Here is a 22,269-nt window from a genome sequence, read left to right on the forward strand (position 1 = left end):
TTGGAGGAGACCTACAGCGATCACCCGGTCCCAGATGTTCAAAGGGAAAAGATTTTCTAAGAAAACAGTTAAAAACAAAACTCCCGAAGCAAGATGACGGAAGGCGGTGCCCGGGCTGACACCGTACAGCAGAGAGGGAAGAGAAAACCTTGACGTAAAGCTCAGGATTTGCTGTAACCTAAAGATTTCCATACGTCGTGTAAATTCTCTTCAGCTGCTCACGGGGTATTTGTGCACAAACCTGACGCTCAGAAGAGGAAAAAAAGGCGCTGCTGGGTTTAAATGGACATACGGGGGCCAAATCCAGGCACGGCCTAAAGCCAACGTAGTTACACCAGGGAGGAGTTTTTCCCCGTTTCTACTCAGAATGGTCTATTGAAAAATAAAAGCTCACGATCGAGCAGAATCTTGACAGTTTGGGGGTATGTTCGGGATTCCTCCCTCCAACCCTCCCACCAGGACTTAAAATATCTTCAGGCTTGGCCAGGAGTAAATCGGGGAGGGAGATTAAGAAGAAAGCTAAGAGTAGAAGTGGTTCTTTTTCAAGCAAAATGCCATTTTTATGAAAAACAAGATGCATTTTTTCCAGAAAAAGCATTTCTGAAGATGCTCTCACTTGAAATACTGGGAAAACCAAATTTGAGCATCTCCCAGAAGAGCAGATTTCTGTTGGTTTATTTTAGGAGGATTCTCTCCTGTTTAGGGTTCATACTGTGGGTATTACACCTACCTTATTTCACTCCACTGGGGCTAGTTTAAAACACGACATAGCAGCTTAACTATTCTATTATTATAATTTTTCTTATTTTTATTTTTAAAATCATTAAGAGCAGCTGCTAGTTAGCACCAACTGGAACCCCTTACCTTCTTTTCTGGATGAAAGGGGGGGTCTGTTTGTTGTAATGAAACCAGTTTTGCACCTAGATCAAAGTCTCCGCTGTTCGCTTCGTCGGAAAAGTGTTTGACACTTGTGTCAAAGTGTCAAACTATTTCATTACCACGCAAAGCGGAGACACTTTGACTAGAGGAGATAAGCTGTTTCCAGCAATCAGCATACCGAAACAGCCTCCCCACTATGATTAAAAAAAATGAAATAATAAGGTGGTTTCAGCCACAGCGCTCGAACGGTGGATGCGCTAATGAAGCGACGTAGTAATAAACAACGGCACAAAAGCAAAGCCCAACGGCAACGTGTGAGCATCCCGCGATGCTCCTTCTGGGGTCACCGGCCGAGGGGAATTCCCACTTGATAAACGGGAAAACAGGGAAAATAAAGAACCGCTGCCCGAGGGAAGGGGGATGCTGCTGCCGGCTCATCCCACCATCAGCCCCGGTGCCCCGGCTTTGAGGCGGGAGTTTGGGGGATAATGCTGGCCTTGCGGGTGGGAAAAGATGAGTCAAGCCTGAGAAACGTCAGAGAGCCTAAAACCAACCCACCTCTCTGCCCACGGCAAAAAAACCCCACGTAGGTGGGAAAGCCCACACCTTTGTCACCTCGCAGCCCAGGCGCGGCGGCGATGAGGATGCACGAGGGATGGGATGAACCAGAGGAACGTTACAACGCCCTCGAATAAATCACCAGCCCGATGAACTGCAGCCCAAGCCAACTTCTTCTGCAGGGTACTGCCAACCTCCCCCCCCCCAACCAGGCAGCTCCGAGGAGCGGGCAGGGCTCAGGGACTTGCCCAAAGACAAGGAGCCAACTACGGAACCAGGACCAGGTCAGCAAAGCCCCAGGAGGCAGCCGGGACCCCTTGGGTACAGCAAAGGAGACGGCAGCAAGTTGGATGGTGCCTTAAGGGACTCGTCACGCGCGCAAAGTGCTTTTGCATTTGGAATGGACAGAAACGAGTTGCAAATATAGGTAGAAAGGAAGATGTTAGGTGCCATCAGCTTCGTTTCCTCTTAAAAAGACCACGTAGTAGCTGTCGGTGGTCAAAACTGCTTTGGTGAAACACCCGTGAGATGTGCTGCTCCCCATCTCCGCCCGTTCCTCCCAAATCCACCTCTTGCAGCAACACGCGGTGACGCGAGACCGGGGGACACTCGTGCTCGATGCCAGGAGGCAGCACGGCGTTCCTACACGGCACCGTCCCCCCCGGCTCCGCCGAAAGCAGGGATCGCACCGCTAACGGGCTGCGGGATCTCCTCAACGTGTTTGTTCAAGGGGAAATAGAGTTGGAAGCAGCAGCCAGCCATGGTGGAGATTAGAGAAAAGCCTGCGTAGAGCTGGCTGCGCTGGAGGAGCCGTACGGGAACGCTTCATCCCTGTGTAAATACTGCCACCGTAACGCCGGCAGAGCCACTGGCTCCGAGACCGGCTAGAAGTTATCAGCTGAGCAAATTCTGCTTGTTGAATTTTATATCGTCTTCAGGCACATTCACCTCTCTGATTTTCCCCAAACACTCCCACTGAAAGAAGGAGATTTAGTCCTCGGGCTCAGCCTCCCATAGGATCCAATGGATTTCCAGAGGCGGAGGAAGAGCGGCCACGACCCGCACCGAGGATGCTTCCCGGGTTAATTCAGGTCAGAGGCAAGCTGCCGGCCGGAGCAAGCCATTTGGGGCAGGGATGCAGATCCTCTCCGCTAACCTCTTTGCAAACTCCTCTTGCAAAATTGGTTTTTAGCAAAGCCACTTATCACCTTAACCATCTATCGATTCCCTGACTCCCGGCCAGAGCTCCCAGGGTCCAATACAGCGCGGGCAGGAAAAGCAGAAAAACACAACTGCAAACGAGGGCACTAACGCCGCGGCTGAGATCGCCCTCGACCGCGAGCAAAGACGGTGGTCAGAGGCTCGCCGGGGGCTTCGACGCCCTCGTCTTGGGGCAAATACTGCCGGCCAGAAAACTTCTGCTATTTTATTTTTTTTTTGTTTGTTTTGCAATGCCCAACAGAGGAGACATGCACCATCCCACCAGGGCCAAATCCTGCCGTCTGATGCGGTTGCATCGCTGAGCTGGGACCTCCAGCGCGATGCCGGGACCCCCCGGCTCCCACGTGGCGATTGTAAAAGCCAATAACTAAATAAATAAATAACACGCAACCCCCCGAGCATCCTCCTCCGGGCATCGCACCGTCGCCTAAATCCGAGCTCCGTAGCCAGGACTGCCCGGGAGCGGCCGACGCCAGGACGCGGGCTGTGAGCAGGAGCTCGCCGGCTGCAAGCGGCAGCTCGCGGCCCCGCGCGTTTCCCGGCAGCATCGATCTCCCAGCAGTAACAGCCGGTATAATTTTGCTTAGCTTCAAATACCTGGCGATCATGGATTCTTTGGCCACGAGGTTATAAAGCATTCTCTAAAACATGAGAAAAAGATTAAGCCTGCTTATAGTTAATAATATACTGTATTCTGTCTATCAAGCTGGCTGTTTGCTATCGAGAGCCTACTATTAGACACTTATTTAAAAGGCCTTTCAAGGCTTCCCAAGAAAGTGCAGTTATGCATTTTTTTTTTTTCTTCTGGTGAGAACTACTATAGATAAACATCAATTCGCTCCTGCAGATCACAGTCGCAGTAAATAAATTTTTCAGGAAGCTAAGTTCCATACAAAGCCTCCTCAAAGCTCCCATTTCACACAACATCAATGTTTGGCCTCTGAGAAATAAAAAGCTCTAAGGTTGCTTTATCCAGAGCTAAATTATCAATTGTAGCTGCTTAAGAAAAAAATAAAAATAGGGCATTTCGATGAGAAATCAGTGTGGGAGGTAAACAACACAGTTGCTAGATGGTGATGCCGGTTACAGACAAAATGGGGAAAGTCAGGGATTTTGTCGGTGATTGATCCGGACCCTGTGCGACGGCATCCGCATCCTCAAATGCATCGCTGCGGCTCCGCACCGGCGACGGTAAGGAGGGAGCGACCAGCTTGGGGCGAGCCGGGCAGCCAGCGCTTGCGCTATTTTCTTTTATAGCTTTTTAAAGTACCAGACTGGGATTATCCATTATAAAGTATTTGTCACCAAAAAAACCCCACGCCGGTTATAACCGTAAAAGCTGCAGCTCCTCGGATCGCTTGCGAGCTGCGCACAGAGGCGCGATGGAGAACCGCCCGGCACCCGGCCGAGCCCGCGGCAGCCACGGCGTGCCGGATTTTTGCCGACTCAGACGGCGGGAAGGAGTTACGACCCACCGGGGCCCAAAAGCGCTTTTCCAAGCAGCTCGCCAGGATTCAGCCACGAGGCAGGAAGGGAGGGCAGGAAAAGCGCCTCGGCTCACCTTTACCTAACGATGCCCTCGTAATTTTGAGCGGCGGAGCCGGCGCTGCCGCCGAGCGGCATCCCACGGAGCCGCTGCCTGCCCAATAACGCGGTCCTTGGGGGGCACAGCCAAACCCCGAGCTCCGGGACTCGCTGGTGCTGTCAGAGCCAGGACCGTGCTAATATTCAGGATGCTCCATCTGCTCTTTAAATAAAGAGATGCTGGGCTCTGTTATCGTTTAATTATTAGCCTAAAAAAAAAAAAAAAAAAGACGAAACACAGAAAGCCGTGCAGGCTCAGGTTATGCATCCTGGTAGGAAGGGGGGTTCTTCAGTACGAGAGCAAGGGATGGGTAAGGAGGAGAGGATTGGTGCCAATCCGCGTGCCCCCCGTGGCAAGACCTAACGAACCCAAATACCCCGCGGTGCCCAAAATTGTTGGAGCTTCCTACCTAGCTAAACAGCTAAAAAAAAAAAAAAAAAAAAAAATCGAGGAGGAAAAAGGACAGGGCTCTGTGCTGCTCTCGGTAATTCCCGATCAAACCAGCGCAGCTTTTGGGCAACGCACGGGGTTGTACGCACCAGCCTCGGGAATGTCGTGAGTACAAATTCACAGACCCAAAATGAACCCTGAGCTGCAGAGGAGCAACCCCCTCGCACCCCCTCAGATCGCGAATGAAGCGGCAAAGCACCGTCTGCAACCCCGCCGGCGCGGTTCGCTCCCACCGAGCTGCACCCGTGGGGGCGGCAGAACCGGCCCCAGCCTGGTTTTGGGTCAATCCTGTCCGGAGCAATGACATGAAAACCCAGGGACCCATCAGCGATTCGTTTACTCGGTTGCTTAACACAAGGGCGATTCTGAGAGTTAATAAGTTACGAGAGGAGCCGCTGCCTTTCTCAAGCGCAAGAACTGGGCAACTCCATCGCCCGACGACGGACGCTAAAGACCGATCACCTCCATCGACGCTTTCTAAGCGCCCGTTATTAAATAAAAAACGGGTCAGCTGCCCCTCTACTCTTCGCAAAAATGTTTTTCTTTCATCTCATCTCAGAAAATAACCAGCAGATGCTCAAAGGAGAAGCACATTTTCCATCACTAAAATAAACTTAATTTTGAAGTCGTGAACTTGTGACACCCATTGCTCTCCTGAAAATAAAACCGCCAGGGATGATATAATATGCATATTTAACCTTCTGACGTTGCTAATGTTCTTAGCAGAAGCTGATATATCGCCCGTGCCCGCTGACAGGCGCGAGAGCCCGTAAGCTATTGCTGTGGCTACCAGCAAACACCTATTACCTGCAGCGTATTTCCAGGTTCTAGAAACAAGCCCTCGGGCTTACGGTACCGTAATAACACCCGGCATCGCGAAGCCCCGAAGGAAACCTCGGGTTGTGGCCAAAAGTCAACAAACACAGGGGACGTGGGTGCCCACGCGGGGCTGGAATAGGCTACGGCACCCAGCGGGACCAGGGAGCTCATCCCCACGCTCACGTCCCCACCGTCAGCATCCTCACCGTCGGCCAGAGGCTTCAGCACACTTTTCCTGGTGCTTAAATCACCACCTCATCAACTCAACAAAAAACCCCAATACGTATAAATTCATAAATGCGCCCGATTTTAAATAAGAGGCAACTCTTTCAAGAAAAAAAAAAAAATGGAGAAATAAACCTGCCAGGAGCAAGCCCCCACATTAAGCCATGATCTTAATTGATCCGTGGCAAGAGGGAAAATATTTATTTAAGGTTAAGGAGACTGCCAGAAGGCACAAGTTTTTAAAGTAAAATCCCAAAGCACGCAGGGCAAACCCATGCAAATTAGCATCAGGACCGAGTTCTTTTCTACATCAATATCTGCCAGCAACAGACTGTCCCCAGCCAGCAACCCCGGAGTCATCTGTACTCCGGTGACACTCTTCCCAAAGTCGTATTCACCAGACTCTTACCTTTTCTGTTATTAAAAAAATAAAAAAAAGAGTTATATTTTCAGGGAGTCTTGTTACAGAGATTGTTAACTCTTCCTTCAAGCCAAAATTTTGACCCAGAGGATTCCATTTAGGAAACAAAAAATATTTTATGCATGTCTTTACAAAAAGAAATGCATGCAGTTATCAAGACGCAATGTAATTATGTCACGTTTGGGATGCTTTTTGTGCCCCAAGTAATAAAAATTAAAAAAAAAAAAAAAATAAAAAGCACCTGCCCAGGTCCCCACCCAGTTTTTAACTTGTAATGGGAATCCAGGTCTTTTAGTGTTAACGACGAAATCAAAGTTAATCCCCCTGAAACTTTGCTCGCACCCAGGAATTTGGCCAGGACCTCTCTGCATCCCACCGGGGCTCTCCCAGCACCCACAAGCTCATCCCGAAGGTGCTTCTTGGCGGCCCTCGGGGAAGGGACTCCCGCAGGGAAGGGACTCCCGCAGGGATGCTCGGGAAGGGGTGAGCCAACCCCCACACCCCAAGATTTTTTATATAGAAGATTTGGTGATTGGTAGGTAAATGTTTTTCCATCGATAACAACAGATAGCTAAATCAAAGCTTCAGCGTGCCCTCGGATCTCTTAAACGGCATCATGGATTTCCTACCGAATCAGTAGACAAATCAAATACCCGGCGCGAGGGCTGCAGATAATCCCGACGATTTATTTTGGGGGAGCTGGGGCGAGGGAAGGCGGGGGGCAGGCTCCAGCCCCGGCGAGGATTTGCGTATTAGTAAAAACAAACAATCCTGTAAATAACGAGACCCTCGTCCTGTCTCCACCGCGCTACTCTTATTGAGTGAGTCAGATGTTCTGCTGATTAAAAATTGATCCATTTCAAAAATCTAATCAACGGAATAGGATTCTTTCATATGTTATCAAGGCAGCTGCTGACAACAAAAACCAAACCTGTTATTAACCCATGAACCCCAATGACCCGAACCTGGCTGGGCTCTGCAACTGTAAATTATTCAGTAGTCCAAGAGCAATACCCGTAAGCCTGATGAATTTACGCCCCGACCGGAGCCGGTGGGGGTTAAAGCCAATATCACAGACCCGGGGGTCCCCAGGGATGCGGTTCACGACACGCTGCCACTCCGTGTCATGCCTGGGAATACATTACCAGCGTCTGCTCGGCTTCGCCTTGCAAACCTCTAGTCCTTTTTTTGTTGTGGCTTTTTTTGGTTTGTTTTGGGGTTTGTTTTTTTTTTTTTTTAATGACTTTCCGGATTCAGCACGGCACCGTAGGGAGCAGCCCCACGCCAGCGGTGCAACGGAGCCCAGGCAGCCCGGCGGGCACAGCCTCCGCTCAACCCCCAGGTCGCCGCTGCTGAGCAAAATTCATAGAGCAAACGGTTTGCATCCTTATTTAACCATAGCCCAGCATCGCTGGATCACCCACGGAGGAACAGGGACACTAGGAGAGCAATTAGGATTGTTTTAATTTGAATCATTATTTCTAAGCCCCGCTCGCATTCCTCACCCACGCTGCTCAACACGATGATGGAGACATGGCAAAGGGGTGACGCTGCCGCTGGGTATCGCTCTGCCTCTTGGATCTTGCTTTATGGGCCGGTGATGTTTCTCCATCGTCACCCCGTGCTCAGGGGACACCCAGCTGGCACGGACCAGACTCGTACCTCCCCCAAAAAAACCCACCCCAACGTAAGAGTCTTCAACCAGAACGGGGGAAAATTGGCGCCACATAAACCAAGCTCAAAGATAACAACTGCTTTTCTCTTAAGTCATAATTTATTTATAAGTTTAATGACTCTCCGACCTCTCCTTAAAGCCCAAATAACCCCTGGGGAGCCCCCCCCCGGTCTGGCCGCGATCGATCCCGGCTGGGCTGCCATCTCCCAGGGATGCTCCACGCATCGGGTGGGAGGCGAAACCCCTCCCGCCCCCCAGAAAAACCCGCCGGGTGCCAGCGCCACGCTGGGGCTTTTCAGCTCTTTAACAGCGAGCCCATCACCATCCTTCACCCCACAACCTACAGGGACCCCAGCTGGCACGGTATGCCTAAAAATACCAGATATTGACTATTTTTTCCCCCTTATACTAAGTCCAGAAGTGCTTTAAAAAGAACCCAGAGCACCGCCGGCAGCGGCAGCGCCCGCAGGGATGCTCCCCGGCCGCCCCGGATGCGAAGGCCGGGCTCCTCCCCAGCAGGGATTTGGGAGAGCCGCACTCCCCCCGGCACGCCGGAGCTGCAGCCCGTCCCCGCGCAGACGTCACCTCCATCGATTTTTGGATCCAAATCTCGGTTGAAGGCGTCGGGGCAGGGGTGAAGGCAGGGCACAGCCTCCTCTTACACAGGGGTGGGAGAAATAAAGCATCAGCAGCTGGGCAGCGGGTACCGTCCCCACCAGCGAAAAACACAAGCAGAGCATTTTTGTGTTGTTTTTGCCCTTTTTTAAAGCCTCCCCGGTTAAAGGCTTCTGGCTGCATGTCCCCAGGCTCCACAGCTGGAGCAGGTTGATCGCCCCCGTAACTCCTGGACTGGGGAATCTATAACCCACCCCCCCTTGCTGTGGGGTACCTGGATTAAACCCCCGGCAGGCTGCAGCCCCGCATCCCTCCTCGGGCACGGCTCCCGGGCTGCACGGATGCGCCCAGCGAGACGTCGCCGTGTGCTGTGCTATCCTTACGGGGCTGCCGCCCGGTGGGATACCGGAGTGATTGAGACAGAGAGAACACAGCAGGGGTTTGCCTCTCGGTAAATCAGATATTCTGTATAATTTCATTATGTTACAAGGCAGATATTGGGGAACGAGTCTTGGAAGAGACACCCAGCACAGGATCCAGCCCCATCCTGGCATAGCCAGCGATCCACTCCCACGATCCGCAGGGAGGTACGTAAACAACCGCTGGGATGTCTCTCCACCATCGCCACCATCATCATCGCCGCCGCCGCTCCAGGAGCCGCGGTGGCTCCCTCGGTGCTGCCGGGGCAGGCTCAGCCGGCACCGGCCATCTACCCCTCCGCTCCCTCCTCGCTATCTAATAATCACACTTGTGCGAAGCTGTTGCCATACGTAAGGAAAAGAGAAAACATCCTTGGAGAGCCTAACAATCAGAGAATTTTTAAGATCATGGAGCATTAAACCATTCCCAATAGGGTTTACTAATCAAACAGCCAAATCCTTCATAACCAACCAATCCCTACAGAGCAATTAAATCCTTCCCCTTTAAAACACTTGGCACGCCGTCTGGGGAGAAAAAGAAAAATTTGCAAAATTCATTTGATAAATTAACCAGGGAAAAGAAAGAAGTGAATCAAGCTTTGTTCTTTTCATTTTTTTTAATTATGGAATTCACAATGCCTGAATAATGTTTAATAAGAACTATGAAAATTCCTAACAGTATTACAACACAACACAAAAGAATTAACCTGGTTACCGTGAAAAATTGCATATTTAATTAAGAACAGAGAGTTCAAAACTATCCAGAGATTTCAAAAGTACCGTTGCCTAAGGGGCTAAATTACACGCTCGCAGTGCTGCTAACAGGGCTGGAGCGCGCAATCATTACCCAAGTGTCCCCATTAAGTGACAATGGGCAGATGACATCAAATTCATTTCAAAAGCAACAGGAATTGAAGCATTCGCTTGGGTAGTAGAAGGGAAAGCGACTATCCTGCTGGTATAAACCAGACCCCTTGTTGATAAAGGCAATAATTAAAGAATAATGTTAATTAGCTGCTTTTATTTGAAAGAAAAGTGCAGTGGCAGGAGACGCTACCTCTGCGGCGTGCGCTGAGCCGAGAACGGAGAGGACGAAGGCGCTGGCCCTGGATGGCAGTCACCGTCCTGGCCGCGGGGACACGTGCCTGAGCTGTGCCCCGGGCTGGGTGCCACCGGCCAGCCCTCGCCCCTGCCAGGGCTGGGTTTGGGGGGGGGTCGGGGGGGTGTTAGGAGGAGGTCGGGATCAGCAGAGCGCAGCCCATCACCGGTGCCGGAGGAAGGGAACCGGAGCAGCACGGCCAGGGCATCCCGCTCCAGCTCTGGTGTGACAAACGTGGCACCAGCGAACGCTCACGGCGGGGGGGGAGACCCCACGGAGGAGACTCCACCGGCAACTCGGGGGCTGAATCTGGGGCCCAAGGGTGCTGCTGAGGGGGGCTCAGGGTGCTGCTCTGCCCTGCCAGGGAGGGTGGCCAGCTGCCATCCTGGGGGGTACGGGCAGCTGTAGCACGAGGGGCCCCCCGAGAGCCTTCCTCCTGGAGGGCACCATCCTCCCCCTCGCCTCGTCCCAGCCGCCACGCGCCGCTACATCACACGTGGGCGTCACGGGGGGCTTTTAGCGACACCGATCCCCCAAACCCCGCAGGGGGGGAGCTCACCGCTCTCTGGCTGCGCTGACGGACCCCGTCGCTCCCCCCCTCGGCCGAGAAACCAGGGGGACGAGAGGGGTAATAATTACCCAGCTCCCGGGGATGAAGCAATGTTTGCAAACCGCTGCGAGAGCCGCAGACGAAGGCAGCTCTCCCCGTCGGCGTGATTAATAAAGAATAAATGTCCTCTGCAGCCAGGCTAAGCAATAACACACCGGCTCCGGCGCCGATGAGCGGCTGTGCTTACACCGCACATTACAAGACCTGCTGCCAGCGCCAGGTAATACTTTATTATGTTATCCCGACGGAAGAAAACAAAGGATGCCCAAGGTCCCGACTTCGGTGTAAAACTGCAGGAGCGTTACCAAAGGCAACGGCAGCGTGCTCAGAGCGGCTGACGCACGGCACAGCTCCCACCAGAGGAATATTTACACGGGGTTCAAATTGGTTATTTACTTTTTTAGAAATCCATGTTGCAGAAGAACTAGCTAGCACGCACACGCCAAGCAATTAATATTAAAACGGCCACGCGTTAGCAGCGAGTCACTTAAACTGCAGCTAAATCAATACTCTGGGGTCCTGTTGCAGCTTTGGGGAAATCATTAAGTGCTACACCAAAGTAGTCAAAAAAATAATTACACAGCAAGGCCATATTAAAAAAAAAAAAAAAAAGCACCGAACCCATTTTGGAAGGAGTCGTCAGCGTGTTCAGCTGCGTGAAATCGCGAAGCTCAACTTAAAAGGAAACCCACCGACGGTGGGGATACTGCAAAGCAGCTCTTCGGCAGACGTGACCAAAATAAACCATATTAGCTATAGAGATGAAGCTGAAGGAGCCCATCACCGCACACCCCCCACCTGGGGGGGTCCTGCCCGCGAGCCCAGGGCGAGCAGCTATTGCCCCCCTCGGCCGGGGCTCCCCCTCTGCCCCAAACCCAAGCCAGGATCTGCCAGGGCCCCTGCTCGTTAACGAGCACTGCAGTAACGAACGCTTCAGCTTTCCAGGCTATCTAAGCCTTTTGGTGAGATTTTGCTGATGACCCCCTGCGGTTGGCGGCTTCGAGAGACGGATCCTCACTGCGCTGACACAGCCCGGAGCTCTGCGCAGAGATTCCCCCCCCCCATCCCCGAGATCCTCCGCACGGGCAACCGAAACAGCACACGCAACCCTTCCGAGGGTCCTTCGCTGCGGAAGACTACGGACAAGGTCACGGGCACAACCGCCACCATGCTGCCAGGCCCCTTTTTGGGGCAATTTGCCCTGAGATGCTGGTTGGTAAGAATACTCCATCCCTTGTGCCCCGAGAGCGGGGAAACTGAGGCACAAAGCCATTGCCCAAGGCTGCAAGCAGGTGAGGGGCCAGAGCCCGACCCAGCACAGGGCGTCACAGCCCGTTTCACTCTGCCCCAAATCACCCATTTCTCAGCCTGGACACAATCCTGTTATTTTATGATGGGCTGGGAACAGGAATCCCGAGTTTTAACCCTCCTGCAGAAAAACCCAACGCCCCACGTTCAGCCCCATCCGCCGAGCCCCGAGATGCTGGGGTGAGGCACCCCCAGACCCTGTCGTCCTCCCCATCCCATCGGCAAAGCCAAGCCAGGAGAGGGGGACCTCGGCAAGGCAGCCATCCCAAGCGAGCTGGACCCGGCGCGGAGCTGAATCCTCCCTTCCCGGGTTTTGCTGTCTTGGCACGACACACCAAACGCTGCAGGAAAGCGTGCACCACAGAAAAGGTAATTAAAGAAAACTCAGTCACAGATCCTAATGCAACAGAAAGTGTTACGAAAGGGGAAAACTTTTTAATAAAGTCTGCAAGTATATATTCCTCCTTTATCAACCTCAAGATTTATTGACCCGAGAAGCCATATTGACTGAATAAATCTTGATAATGACCCCAGCAGAAGTCAATACCTGCTTATTATCTCCCAAGTTGGGGAATTACATCTTTCGGTAATAGGAGCAGGATGGTACAAGATGTTCTGAGAAACTTCACCCGGCCTTTTTTGGGGGGAAATGGATGGCGCCAGCGTGCCTTTTCCAATCCGAGGGGGATATCTGCTACGCCATTAATACAGCGAGCTGCGGTGTGGTGTCCGTCGAGGTCTGGTGATGGGGGCGAGGGGCACACACTGTCGCTTTTGAACCCTAAATTAATTCCGTTTCAAGGCAGGCTGTTGAGGAGCAGGATGCTGCAGCTCGCCATCACCCTCCCTCCCTGCAAACAATGGCCCGGTGTTTTCAATTTACCATGCCGTGTTGGCAGTTCCCGGGATAATTCCCTGAAATTCAAGACGTGGGAATTCCCGCAGCCGGGGACGTACAGCACCGTGATTGCATCGGCACCCAAAGGAGGGAGGGAGCAGCATCGCCGCTGCCCCACGGGACGCACAGCCGCCCCTGGGAACCCAAACCCATTGCTCTTCTCCCACCAGCAAAAATAGGAGGGGAAAATGGGGGAGCAGATGAGCTACTCCAGCCCCCAAATCCATAGGTAAGCAAAGCCTTCTGCATTCAAAGATGGTGCTGCTCTTGCCAACAGTTAACTTCCCATTCAGCAGAGAGAACAGTAGCTATGGGACCGGAGCACACAACAATTATGCCTGCATTTTTATTTGAAGTCTCTGCAGACAGCAAGAAAAATGAACTGAAGGGAGCAGCTCCTGTGCCAACATATGGAGGGAGATGAACAGCGAGTTCTGCATGCTCCGCTGAGGTTCTCTAGTTAAGCAAGTACCTCCTAAAGGACTCGCAGGCTGGGAGCGTACTGTTTGCTTAATCTGGTCATAAATAATAATTCGGATCACCAAACATTTTAACATTCAGCTCCACCTGCAGCACAAAAGCCCTGCTGAGCCCTGCCAAACTCGCTGGCGGCGGGAGACGACGATGCAGCCCCTCTTGTACAAGGTACAAAAATTTCCTCTCGCCGTCGAGCCACGCAGGGCACGCAGGGCATCGATGCAAGAGGCTCCTCCTCCACCGCCCGGGCTGGCCTGAGTTGGGGGCAGCTGCCTCCGCCCCACGAACCCCCCGTCCACGCTCTCCCCCATTTCGGTGGGCACAGCAATGCCAAGCGCTCTGCTCGCTGTCCCCATGCCCATCTCCAAGCTGGATAACCCGCCGGGAGGTGGCAGGGCTGAAACCCTTCCCTCCGGTCCCACAAAAATCAAATTATATTTCCATCCCTGTCCCCTATTTGCCTCTTGGTCACAATCCCCTTCCACACCCCCCCTCCAAGGCCACAGAGACAATCCACTAAACTGGATCAGGAGGCCAGCGCATACATCTCTAATGGGCTGCAGCACGCACACAATTAATTAATGGATTTATTAATTAGGGAAGAAGTCACTCTTCGGGCTGGAATTGGGGTCACCAGTTTCTAAAGTGAGAGCTGCGGAGCTAAAGATAAACTCTCATTTTCTGCAGCTCCCTTCTTGTCTGGCAGCATCTCAATTATTCAGCCACAGGAAAAAAAAGAAAAAAGAAAAAAAGAACGCATTTCACTTCAGGAACTTCACGGTCCGACTTTCTGCCAACGCACAAAACAGCGGGTAGGACCCGGAACGTGGCCCATCTTGTTATCCCTTTCACATATAAATTGGAAATATTAGAAGTAACAAGTATTTGCTTCTAATGGTGGGAATGGCGGGATGCAGGATGGATGCTGCACCTCAGCTTGTCCCAAGGAGGGAGCTGCGGTGGAGGTATGGAGAAAGGAGACACCACAAAGTGGTCAATGAGGGTGACATCCAGAGACGTAGCCGTCCCCCAACCATCGAGGTTTTAATGGGCCATGCTGGAGCATCGGCTATGCTTTGGTGTTCAGCTGAACCTCCTTGGTGGCACATGGAAGGGACAGGCATTTCTGGCTGCCATACCCCCCAGATTTCTAAGGAAAAAGGGCTCCTGGGTGAAGGAAAAAAAAAAAAGCCACTTGCATCCCTGCCACAAAATGGGCTACAGAGCACAGCCGCAATAGGAGACAGCAGAGAATCCACATGAAGAGCACCATCACAAATGCCCTGGTCACTGGGAACGCCCCAAGAGGAGCACACACCTATTAGACACCAGATAACCCTAACGCGAGACAGACATCTGCAGAGAACCAGGCTTCGTTAGGGCCACTGCTCCGAAATTTGTATTAATTGTTTAAACGGGACAATTCTGCAGCCCCCGCCCCGACTCACGGGCGACAGCTGGAGCCACCAGAAAGCACAAACCACGTTCCCAACCCCACAACGCTCCTCAGCCAGCCCCGGGCACGGGCTGCACTTGCCTAAATGCTGAGATTTCAGCTGGGAAAGACAAAACCCCCCCCTTCCCCGAGATGGGGGCACCCAGAGCCCCCTCCACGCTTCCCCCCCACCTCCCCTCCGGCACAGCGACCACGGGCACCATCCCACCCTCCGCCTCCGCAAAGCGGGGGTGGGAACGGATAGCGTTGGCTGCTAGAGGAAACTGGAAGAACCCACCGGTCTCCTCTTAAGAGCTCTAAAAAAAAAAAACCCAACCATGTGGGAGCCCCCAAAAAAAGGGGCTTTGCAAAGGTGAAGCCCCCCCCCACTCCGGCTCACAGCCCCAAAAGTGCCTCCCCCCGAGGTTATCCTGCCCAGGGGCTGCTCCGCAAGAGTGCCGTTAGTTCATTAGTCCAAGCTCCAGGAATTAAGCTTCAGCCAAGAGGACTGATAGCTTATTTACTGCTGTCGTCTATATAAAGAAGAATTTTGACACATTGTTAAATGATAGCACATTTAGATAAGTCAAGCTGTCATATCATTTAATGGATGTCTAAACTCCCTCTGTAGCTGATATGTAAAATTTATGCACTTCAGAATATCATAAGGTTATAATATTTTAATCACATCCACTTTTTTTTTCCTCCCCTAAACTTTGAACGGCAAAAACATTCCATCAACCACACCGCGCTCCGAGGCTCCCGGCACATCGCCATCCGGCAGTGCCGCCGATGAAGTTTCTGCCCAACTCTGCTCCGGCATGCGGAGAACATTTGCATTACGGGAAATAAAATGAAGTGCATTTTATTTGACGAACCAAACACTGGAGCCGTATAGCCAGAGCTCATCTGCATAATGAGATGTGAAGACATTTATAAAAGATGGCTATAATCGATCTCTCTCCCCTCACTCGCTGTTGTATTTATTATCGCAAATCAGCAGCTCACAACTCTTCCCATTTTTTGCCATTTTAACACAGAACGGGTGAGATTAAAACGGCATCCAGCTCGCGGAGCATGTAATCCGTACAACGCTAACAGGAACATAATAAACCGAGAGCAAATTAAAACACAAAAAACCCATAAAGGTATGAATCCTGCTATGACTATTATACACAAGAAAGCTGTAAAAGAAATACTGCATTAGTAATGTACACAATAAAACAATCTCATAACCCAGTGAAATATGTCTGGTATTATCTTTGATAGAATTTTATCTCTTCTCATTTCCGAGACTATTTGCTGTAAAAAGGCTCGACGCTGTTTCGATCAAAGTGCTGCCGAGTAGCACATTATCTACGTGTTTTCCATATGCCCACCATTCATCAGGGCTGCTCAAACTCTGCCATTCCTGGCCAGCCCCAGGCCAGAGCTGCTCAGACACATACATTAAAAAGAAGAAGGAAAAAAAAAAAAAAAGAAAAAGCTCTTGGAAGAATAATAAATGGATTGTTTCCTTTTTTTCCCCTTTTTGGGGTTTTTTTTTTGGTTTTTTTTTTTTTTTTAAATAGAGGGCATTAGGCCAAGCTGGCACAAGGTCACCTTTCCCACCGTGATCCCGGCGAGGAGGCGGCAGAACCGCTGCCTGGACAGAAGTCAATGCCCACTGCTCCCTCTCCGGCTCCGCACCCAGGCACAGCCACCCGGTCAAGCAGAACGGCGGGGAAGCGGAGCTGCCCACCTCCCAGCCCACCTCTCCCCTCCGGCAAAGTCCCCCCCTGCTCCCGCCAAACCCACGGAAAAGTAGCTGCCGATATTTGTCTTTAAATAAAGGTCTGCGCGCACCCAGGAAAAGTCATTAGCGCGATGTAGCGAGGAACGCTTTTGTATCCGAGGCGCTTAGACCCGTAATCCCTTTCCGACCACAATGCCATAAATGAGCAGTCACGGCAAGCCGACCGGCCGCGGTACCTGCGTTACTTTTAGGGTCGCGTATCACGGATGTAGGACGTAATTTGCTTAAAAGCCAAAACGTATTAAATGCTGGAACCGTTGATACAGTAGCGAAGCCCCATAAATCGCATTTCAATTTGTTTACTCCCCTATGAAGCATGCTGCATTTTAAACTCCGTAATATCCTACAGGGATAAACCCATTTAATATCCATGTAAATGAGCGTTTCGGCTTTTGTAGTAGATCCAGGTTGGGTTTTCATCCCATTATGTTGGAAGAGCTATTGTGTTAATTATCCGCCTCCCCGCTACAGAGGTGCTTATTTAAGGTCACAAACTGTCAGCATCCCTTGACGAACCTTCCCTCGTACACGTTAACAAAGGACTTACCGTTAATTTCACAGACCGAGGGCACTACGGCGGGATACGGCATCCGTGACCTGCCCAGAGCCACAAAGGATCTCTCTCCCGCCGCATCCATCACAAGTCCCCAACACCGGCAGCCAGCCCTCACCGACCACCGGCCGGCCGGCACCGATCGCTTTCCCCGGCATTCAGGGCTGACCGAGCCCCGGCCCCGCAAAGCCCCGGCCCTGAATAACAATGGGAGCGCGGCGGGGCTCCGGGCAGCCCCGCTCCGCCATCCCCCGGGGCTACCGCGCATCCATCAGCTCAATCAAGAGTCTCTGCTCCCCCCCCCCCCGCCCCCGCTCCAGCGCCCGGCTCCAAACACGACCCGGGGGATGCAGTCACAGAGCCCTTCCCGCTACCGGGGCGGGGGGAAGCGGACGACACCGGGGACACTTCGCAGCCCCCCCCGGGGCACCTGCGGCTCCGCTCCGCGGGCGGGGACCGCAAGAAACTTGGCGGAGCGGCGCGGGGGGCCGCGCTCCCCGCAACTTCATCCCGCGCAACTTCCCTCCCTCCCTCCCTCCTTCCCCTCCCGCCGGGGCGGAGCGGCGGCCGCGTCCCCCCCCCCCCCCCTCCCGGCCCCGCTGTCACCTCGGGGGCGGCGGGGCGGGGGCCGGGGCGGCGCGGCTCCATTGCCGCTAGCGCTGCTCCATGCTCCCGGGCGGCGCCGAACAAAGAGCGGCGGCGGCGGCGGGGATCAATTTCTGATACCTATCGATGGGGAAGGGCGGGCGGAGGGAGGGCGGGGGGGGGGGGAGAGGGAGGGATGGGGGCGGCCGCCCGGATCCCCCCCCCCCCCCCACACACACACACCCCCCCCCCGCCGCGCTCCGCCCGCCGCCAGCCCTGCGGCCGCCGCCACCACCAACCTGGAGCCGGCGGACATCAAATCGCGTCCGATATCGAAACATCGATCCCACGTCGGCGGCCATCTTGAGGGAGAACCGGCGGCGCGGAGGGGCGCGGAGCGGCGCGGAGGGGAGCGGGGCAGACCGCCCGCCTCCACCGCCGGGGGCGGCCCCGCTGCCGCCTCGCCCCGCCCGCGCTCGGCGGGGAGGGAAGGGAAGGGAAAGGAAGGGAAGGGAAGGGAAGGGAACGGCCCACACCCCCCCCCCCGGGTCCACCCGCGGGCATCGCCCCCACGCGGGTCGTGGGACACCACACGCACACCCCCCACCACCACCCCCCCCGCAGGCCTCCGCCGGGGAAGGGACGCGGAGCCTCGGTGCAATTGATTTTTTTGAAATAAATCGGTGTTTTGCCAACACCCCGCCGCCGCGGGAAGGTGAAAAATCGCCATCCGGAAGCCACCGGTTAAACTTTTTCAGCTTCGGTTGTTTGGTTTGGGGTTTTTTTTCCCCCCCTGACACGTCCAGCACCTTTGAGCCTGGTGGGAACTGGCACAGCCAGCACCCTCGCAGCACACCACGGCCAGAAAAATCCCAAAACTTCGACAGGTTTAGGACTGATATTTTTAAACGACTTAATGCGGTTGGTCTCCAAAGAATTCAAACAACTTGCACAGCACAATGGGGCACAGCCGGCAGCACTCGGGCAGTGAAAAAACCTGTCCAGAAATACCCCCTTTGCCTTCTTACAAAAAAAGAAAAAAAAAATAAAGAGCTTTATGGTTTCTGCCCCAAGTTGCCCCATATCCTGCTGTACTGAGCACACCCGCAGCATCCAAAGGGTTTCAAGCATTAATTTCCTTACCTGGGGGAAAGCAATAACCCCCAGCAGAGCCGCGCCACGTTTGCACAGGAGGGACCCCAGCGCTGCTGGCCGTGACTCGCTTTTGAGCGGAGAAGGGCTGAGCTGCCCCTTTGGGTACGGTTTGCAGGCAGGTATTTGCAGACCAAGCAAATGCAGCGTTTTAATATTCCTGCTAAGGAACAGGTAACACCCCGAGCTGTTGTACAGCCACGTGCACGTCAAAGAGCCCAGGGCTCCTGGCAGGCTGTGACACAAACCCACGTGCTGGCTCCCCTCCCTGGGACCCCCCCACACCACCCGATGGAGGGGGATACGGTCTCAAACCGCAGGGAGGACGAGGGCAGCATGCAGCACGCTGGTCGCCCCATCTTACCTATCGCCATTTGCTGCCGTGGAGATGCTCGTGCCCAGAGGGGCTGAGGGGAGATGGTCAACCGTCCCGGCAAGCTCCGCTACCCGTGTGCGCGGACGCCGGCAAACCCAGGACAAGCGCTCCAGAAGCTGTCACTCATAGTCCTTCACCATCCCGGCCCCAAAACTCTCGGCTTCTCTTCCTGCAGCAGATCTTGCAGCACTGGAGCCTCTCTCTGCACGTGGCTGGGGAGAAAGCGGCCCCTCGGCCATCCTGGGGCTTGGCTCACAGGTACCGTCCTGCTGCCATTACCTGCATTTTACACACTCCAGATTCCACTAAAAAGCAACAATTTTAGTTCAGAAGACACCAAAGGAATATCCTTCAAACTGCACCCTGCTCTCTAAGTCCTTCCAACTGTCACAGGGACAAGTCTGCTCCTTCCCTTCTTGCTGTCTGAAGTTCATCTGAGCCAGGAAAACTGTCCAAAAGGATAAGGCAGATACCCAAAGTGACCTTGGCACCATGCTGTAGCATAAACAGCTAGGAAACGATCGTGTCCTTCTCATCTCTTCCAGTCAGAGAAACTCAGCGCTGCTTGCAATCCCACAATTGCAAAACGCCTCAGGCAGAAGAACAAGTGAACAGAAAAATCAAAATTCAGAGATAGGATTTGTAAAAGCCAAGGCAGTTTTTTGTTAGGGAGAGCCTGGATGCTCCTGCAAGCTCCCTGCTCCAGCCTCTTCCCCACCTCCAGAGCTGGCTGGAGAAGAGGGCTCCTACAACAGATCCCCCTCATGGTGCTGCAGCAAGAGCATCCACCTGGAACCAGTGAACCCCAGGTGCAACGGCCAACCTGAAATCTCAACCCCATTGGCATCAACAACAAACTCCATGGGTGCTCTGAGACCCCAACCATTGGGTGCATCTGAGTTTGCCCTGGAAACCCAAGCGCTATAAATAGATCCTCTCTTAACGCCACAACCACAAAAATCAGAGACCCCAAACCACCGGGAGGCAACAAGATTTGTAGTGAGATTGGGTCTGCTGGTGGTGCCAGGCAGCTGCTTCTCCTTTGGTTTAATGAGGCTGTAATTAGCCAGGGGTGAGAGCACAGGCTGTGCAAGGGGGCTTTCCCCCATGGGAATTCATTTCCCTCCCTGTCTCAGGGCCATGCACAGGGGGAGGTTTGTTTATAGGATGGGTTAAAAAAACCCCAGTGGGATGGACGGTTTTTGCTGTTTGATACCAAGGTGTCCTCTCTGTGCCAGCAATGAGGATGGCTCAGTCTGTTCATGACCAAGATGCTCAAGGCATCTGCTGTTGGACACCATCAGAGACAGGTCCTAGCAAGGGGACCTTCTGCCTGTGCCCACAAAGCTGATCTCACGCCCATAAATCACTGCCCCGCTCTGCCGCCGAGGGAACAGAAAAGCCTGCTCATAAATCAGAAATAAAACTAACTTGGCATCTTTGGTGAGCAAATTAAATTGTGGGCTTTGGAGGAATGTTTCTGTTTGGCCAAATCATTAATAAATCAATGGGAGCCGTAAGGAAGAGGAGAGGGGCTGCGCCCGGTGCTGCACAGAGAGCTGAAGAGCTGCGGGGAGACACGCTCCATCCCTGCTCCCCCTGTGTCCCCTCAGGCACTGCTCCGCTGGCCCGGGGACACCCTGGGGAGAGCAGGGGGAGCCGGATCCTGCCGCTCCCCCCGGGGTTCACCCGCCCCAGGGAGCACTGCCAGGCGCAGGTTAATAAATCAGTTTGTCTCCAGAACGGTTTGCTTTGTGTGGTTGACAATAGCCTGTTGTAAATGGCAGCCCCTTGCCTCCTCTTCTGAAAGGCTTTTAATTAAAATATGGAAGGGGCTTTTCTGTGTACTTAAAAAAAAAAAAAAAAGTTAGATTTCAGCACACTCCCATTTCAGGCGTTAATTTATTCTTGCCTTCCTGTCGTTTGTGATCCACACGATAAGTCCTTTGTGCGGTGGCGATCAGGCCGAGGGACAATGTTGGCAGCCACGTGCCAGCAGCGATGGTGAGCTCACTCGGCCGCCTTGTCCCGACGACGGGCAGGGGGACACCAAAAGCCGAACCAATGGACAGCATTGCCATCAGGGCAAGCGGGGACGAGTCAGGCCGTGGGGCTGGCCAGGAGCTCAGGCCCAGCTTCAGCCCTGGACACAGAGCAGAAAAACCCTCGTGGAGACCCGGACGGCCGCTCCTGGAGCTGTGTCCCCATCCCGCGCAAGGGAAGGCAGCGTGGCTCCTGGAAGCTGTCACCAAGCGGAGCTGGGTCCTGGGGTGCGGGGAAACCCCGGCAGGGGTCCCGCCACCTCCCCCATGCCCCCCTGTCCAGCGGGAGAGGCCAGGGCTGTCCCAGCAAGGCCCGGCTCTGCCCGGCCTCCCCCAGCCCAGGGAAGCGGGACCCACCCCCGCGGCGGGGTACGGGGCCGTGCCGGGCTCTTTCCCATATTCTCACAAACGATTTGAAGGGTTTGACAGCGCGGAAGCCCCTCACCGCAGGCGATGTACCTTCGTGGCCATCTCCCCTTTCTCTCCTGCCCCTCTCCCCGCTCCCCCCAGCCCCTCTCCCCGCCGTGTCCCCCCCCCGCCCCTCTCCTCACCCCCGCCCCTCTCCCCGCTCCCCCCAGCCCCTCTCCCCGCCGTGTCCCCCCCCGCCCCTCTCCTCACCCCCGCCCCTCTCCCCGCTCCCCCCGCCCCTCTCCCCGCCGTGTCCCCCCCCCGCCCCTCTCCTCACCCCCGCCCCTCTCCCCGCTCCCCCCAGCCCCTCTCCCCGCCGTGTCCCCCCCCCGCCCCTCTCCTCACCCCCGCCCCTCTCCCCGCTCCCCCCAGCCCCTCTCCCCGCCGTGTCCCCCCACCCCTCTCCCCGCCATGTCCCCCCCGCCCCTCTCCCCGCTCCCCCCCCCCGCCGGGGACCCGCAGCGCCCGCACCGCGCCTGCTACAACGGCGCCACCTGGCGGCCGCGGGGGTCTCTGCAGCGCGTCCCGCCGGGCCGGGCCGGGGGCGCACGGGGGGGGGGGGGGGGGGGGCTGTGGGGGGGGCACGAGTGGTCACCGCGGGGGGACTCCCCGAGGAGGGACACTAAGGGACACGGGGGGTGCATGGGAGACACAGGAGTGCAGG

The 22,269-nt window shown here is 54.3% G+C and overlaps 1 protein-coding gene across 8 annotated transcripts in view; it reads right to left on the bottom strand.

Moving 5' to 3' along the window:
- CUX2 (cut like homeobox 2) overlaps positions 1-18,063 on the bottom strand; it is a 65,942-nt gene extending 47,879 nt beyond the window's left edge. For 3 of the 8 annotated variants that reach the window (XM_075769468.1, XM_075769474.1, XM_075769472.1), the window contains exon 1: positions 17,037-17,329. In XM_075769468.1, the coding sequence (XP_075625583.1) occupies positions 17,037-17,310 (274 nt within the window). In that variant the 5' untranslated portion in view covers positions 17,311-17,329. Of the gene's footprint in view, positions 1-17,036; positions 17,330-17,926 lie in introns of those variants that run through there. The other 5 variants (XM_075769476.1, XM_075769473.1, XM_075769471.1 and 2 more) reach the window with 4 other exon arrangements.
- Between the last annotated feature and the right edge of the window lie 4,206 nt (positions 18,064-22,269).

Source organism: Balearica regulorum, chromosome 17 (genome assembly GCF_011004875.1).
Source record: "Balearica regulorum gibbericeps isolate bBalReg1 chromosome 17, bBalReg1.pri, whole genome shotgun sequence".
Classification (NCBI taxonomy): Eukaryota; Metazoa; Chordata; class Aves; order Gruiformes; family Gruidae; genus Balearica; species Balearica regulorum.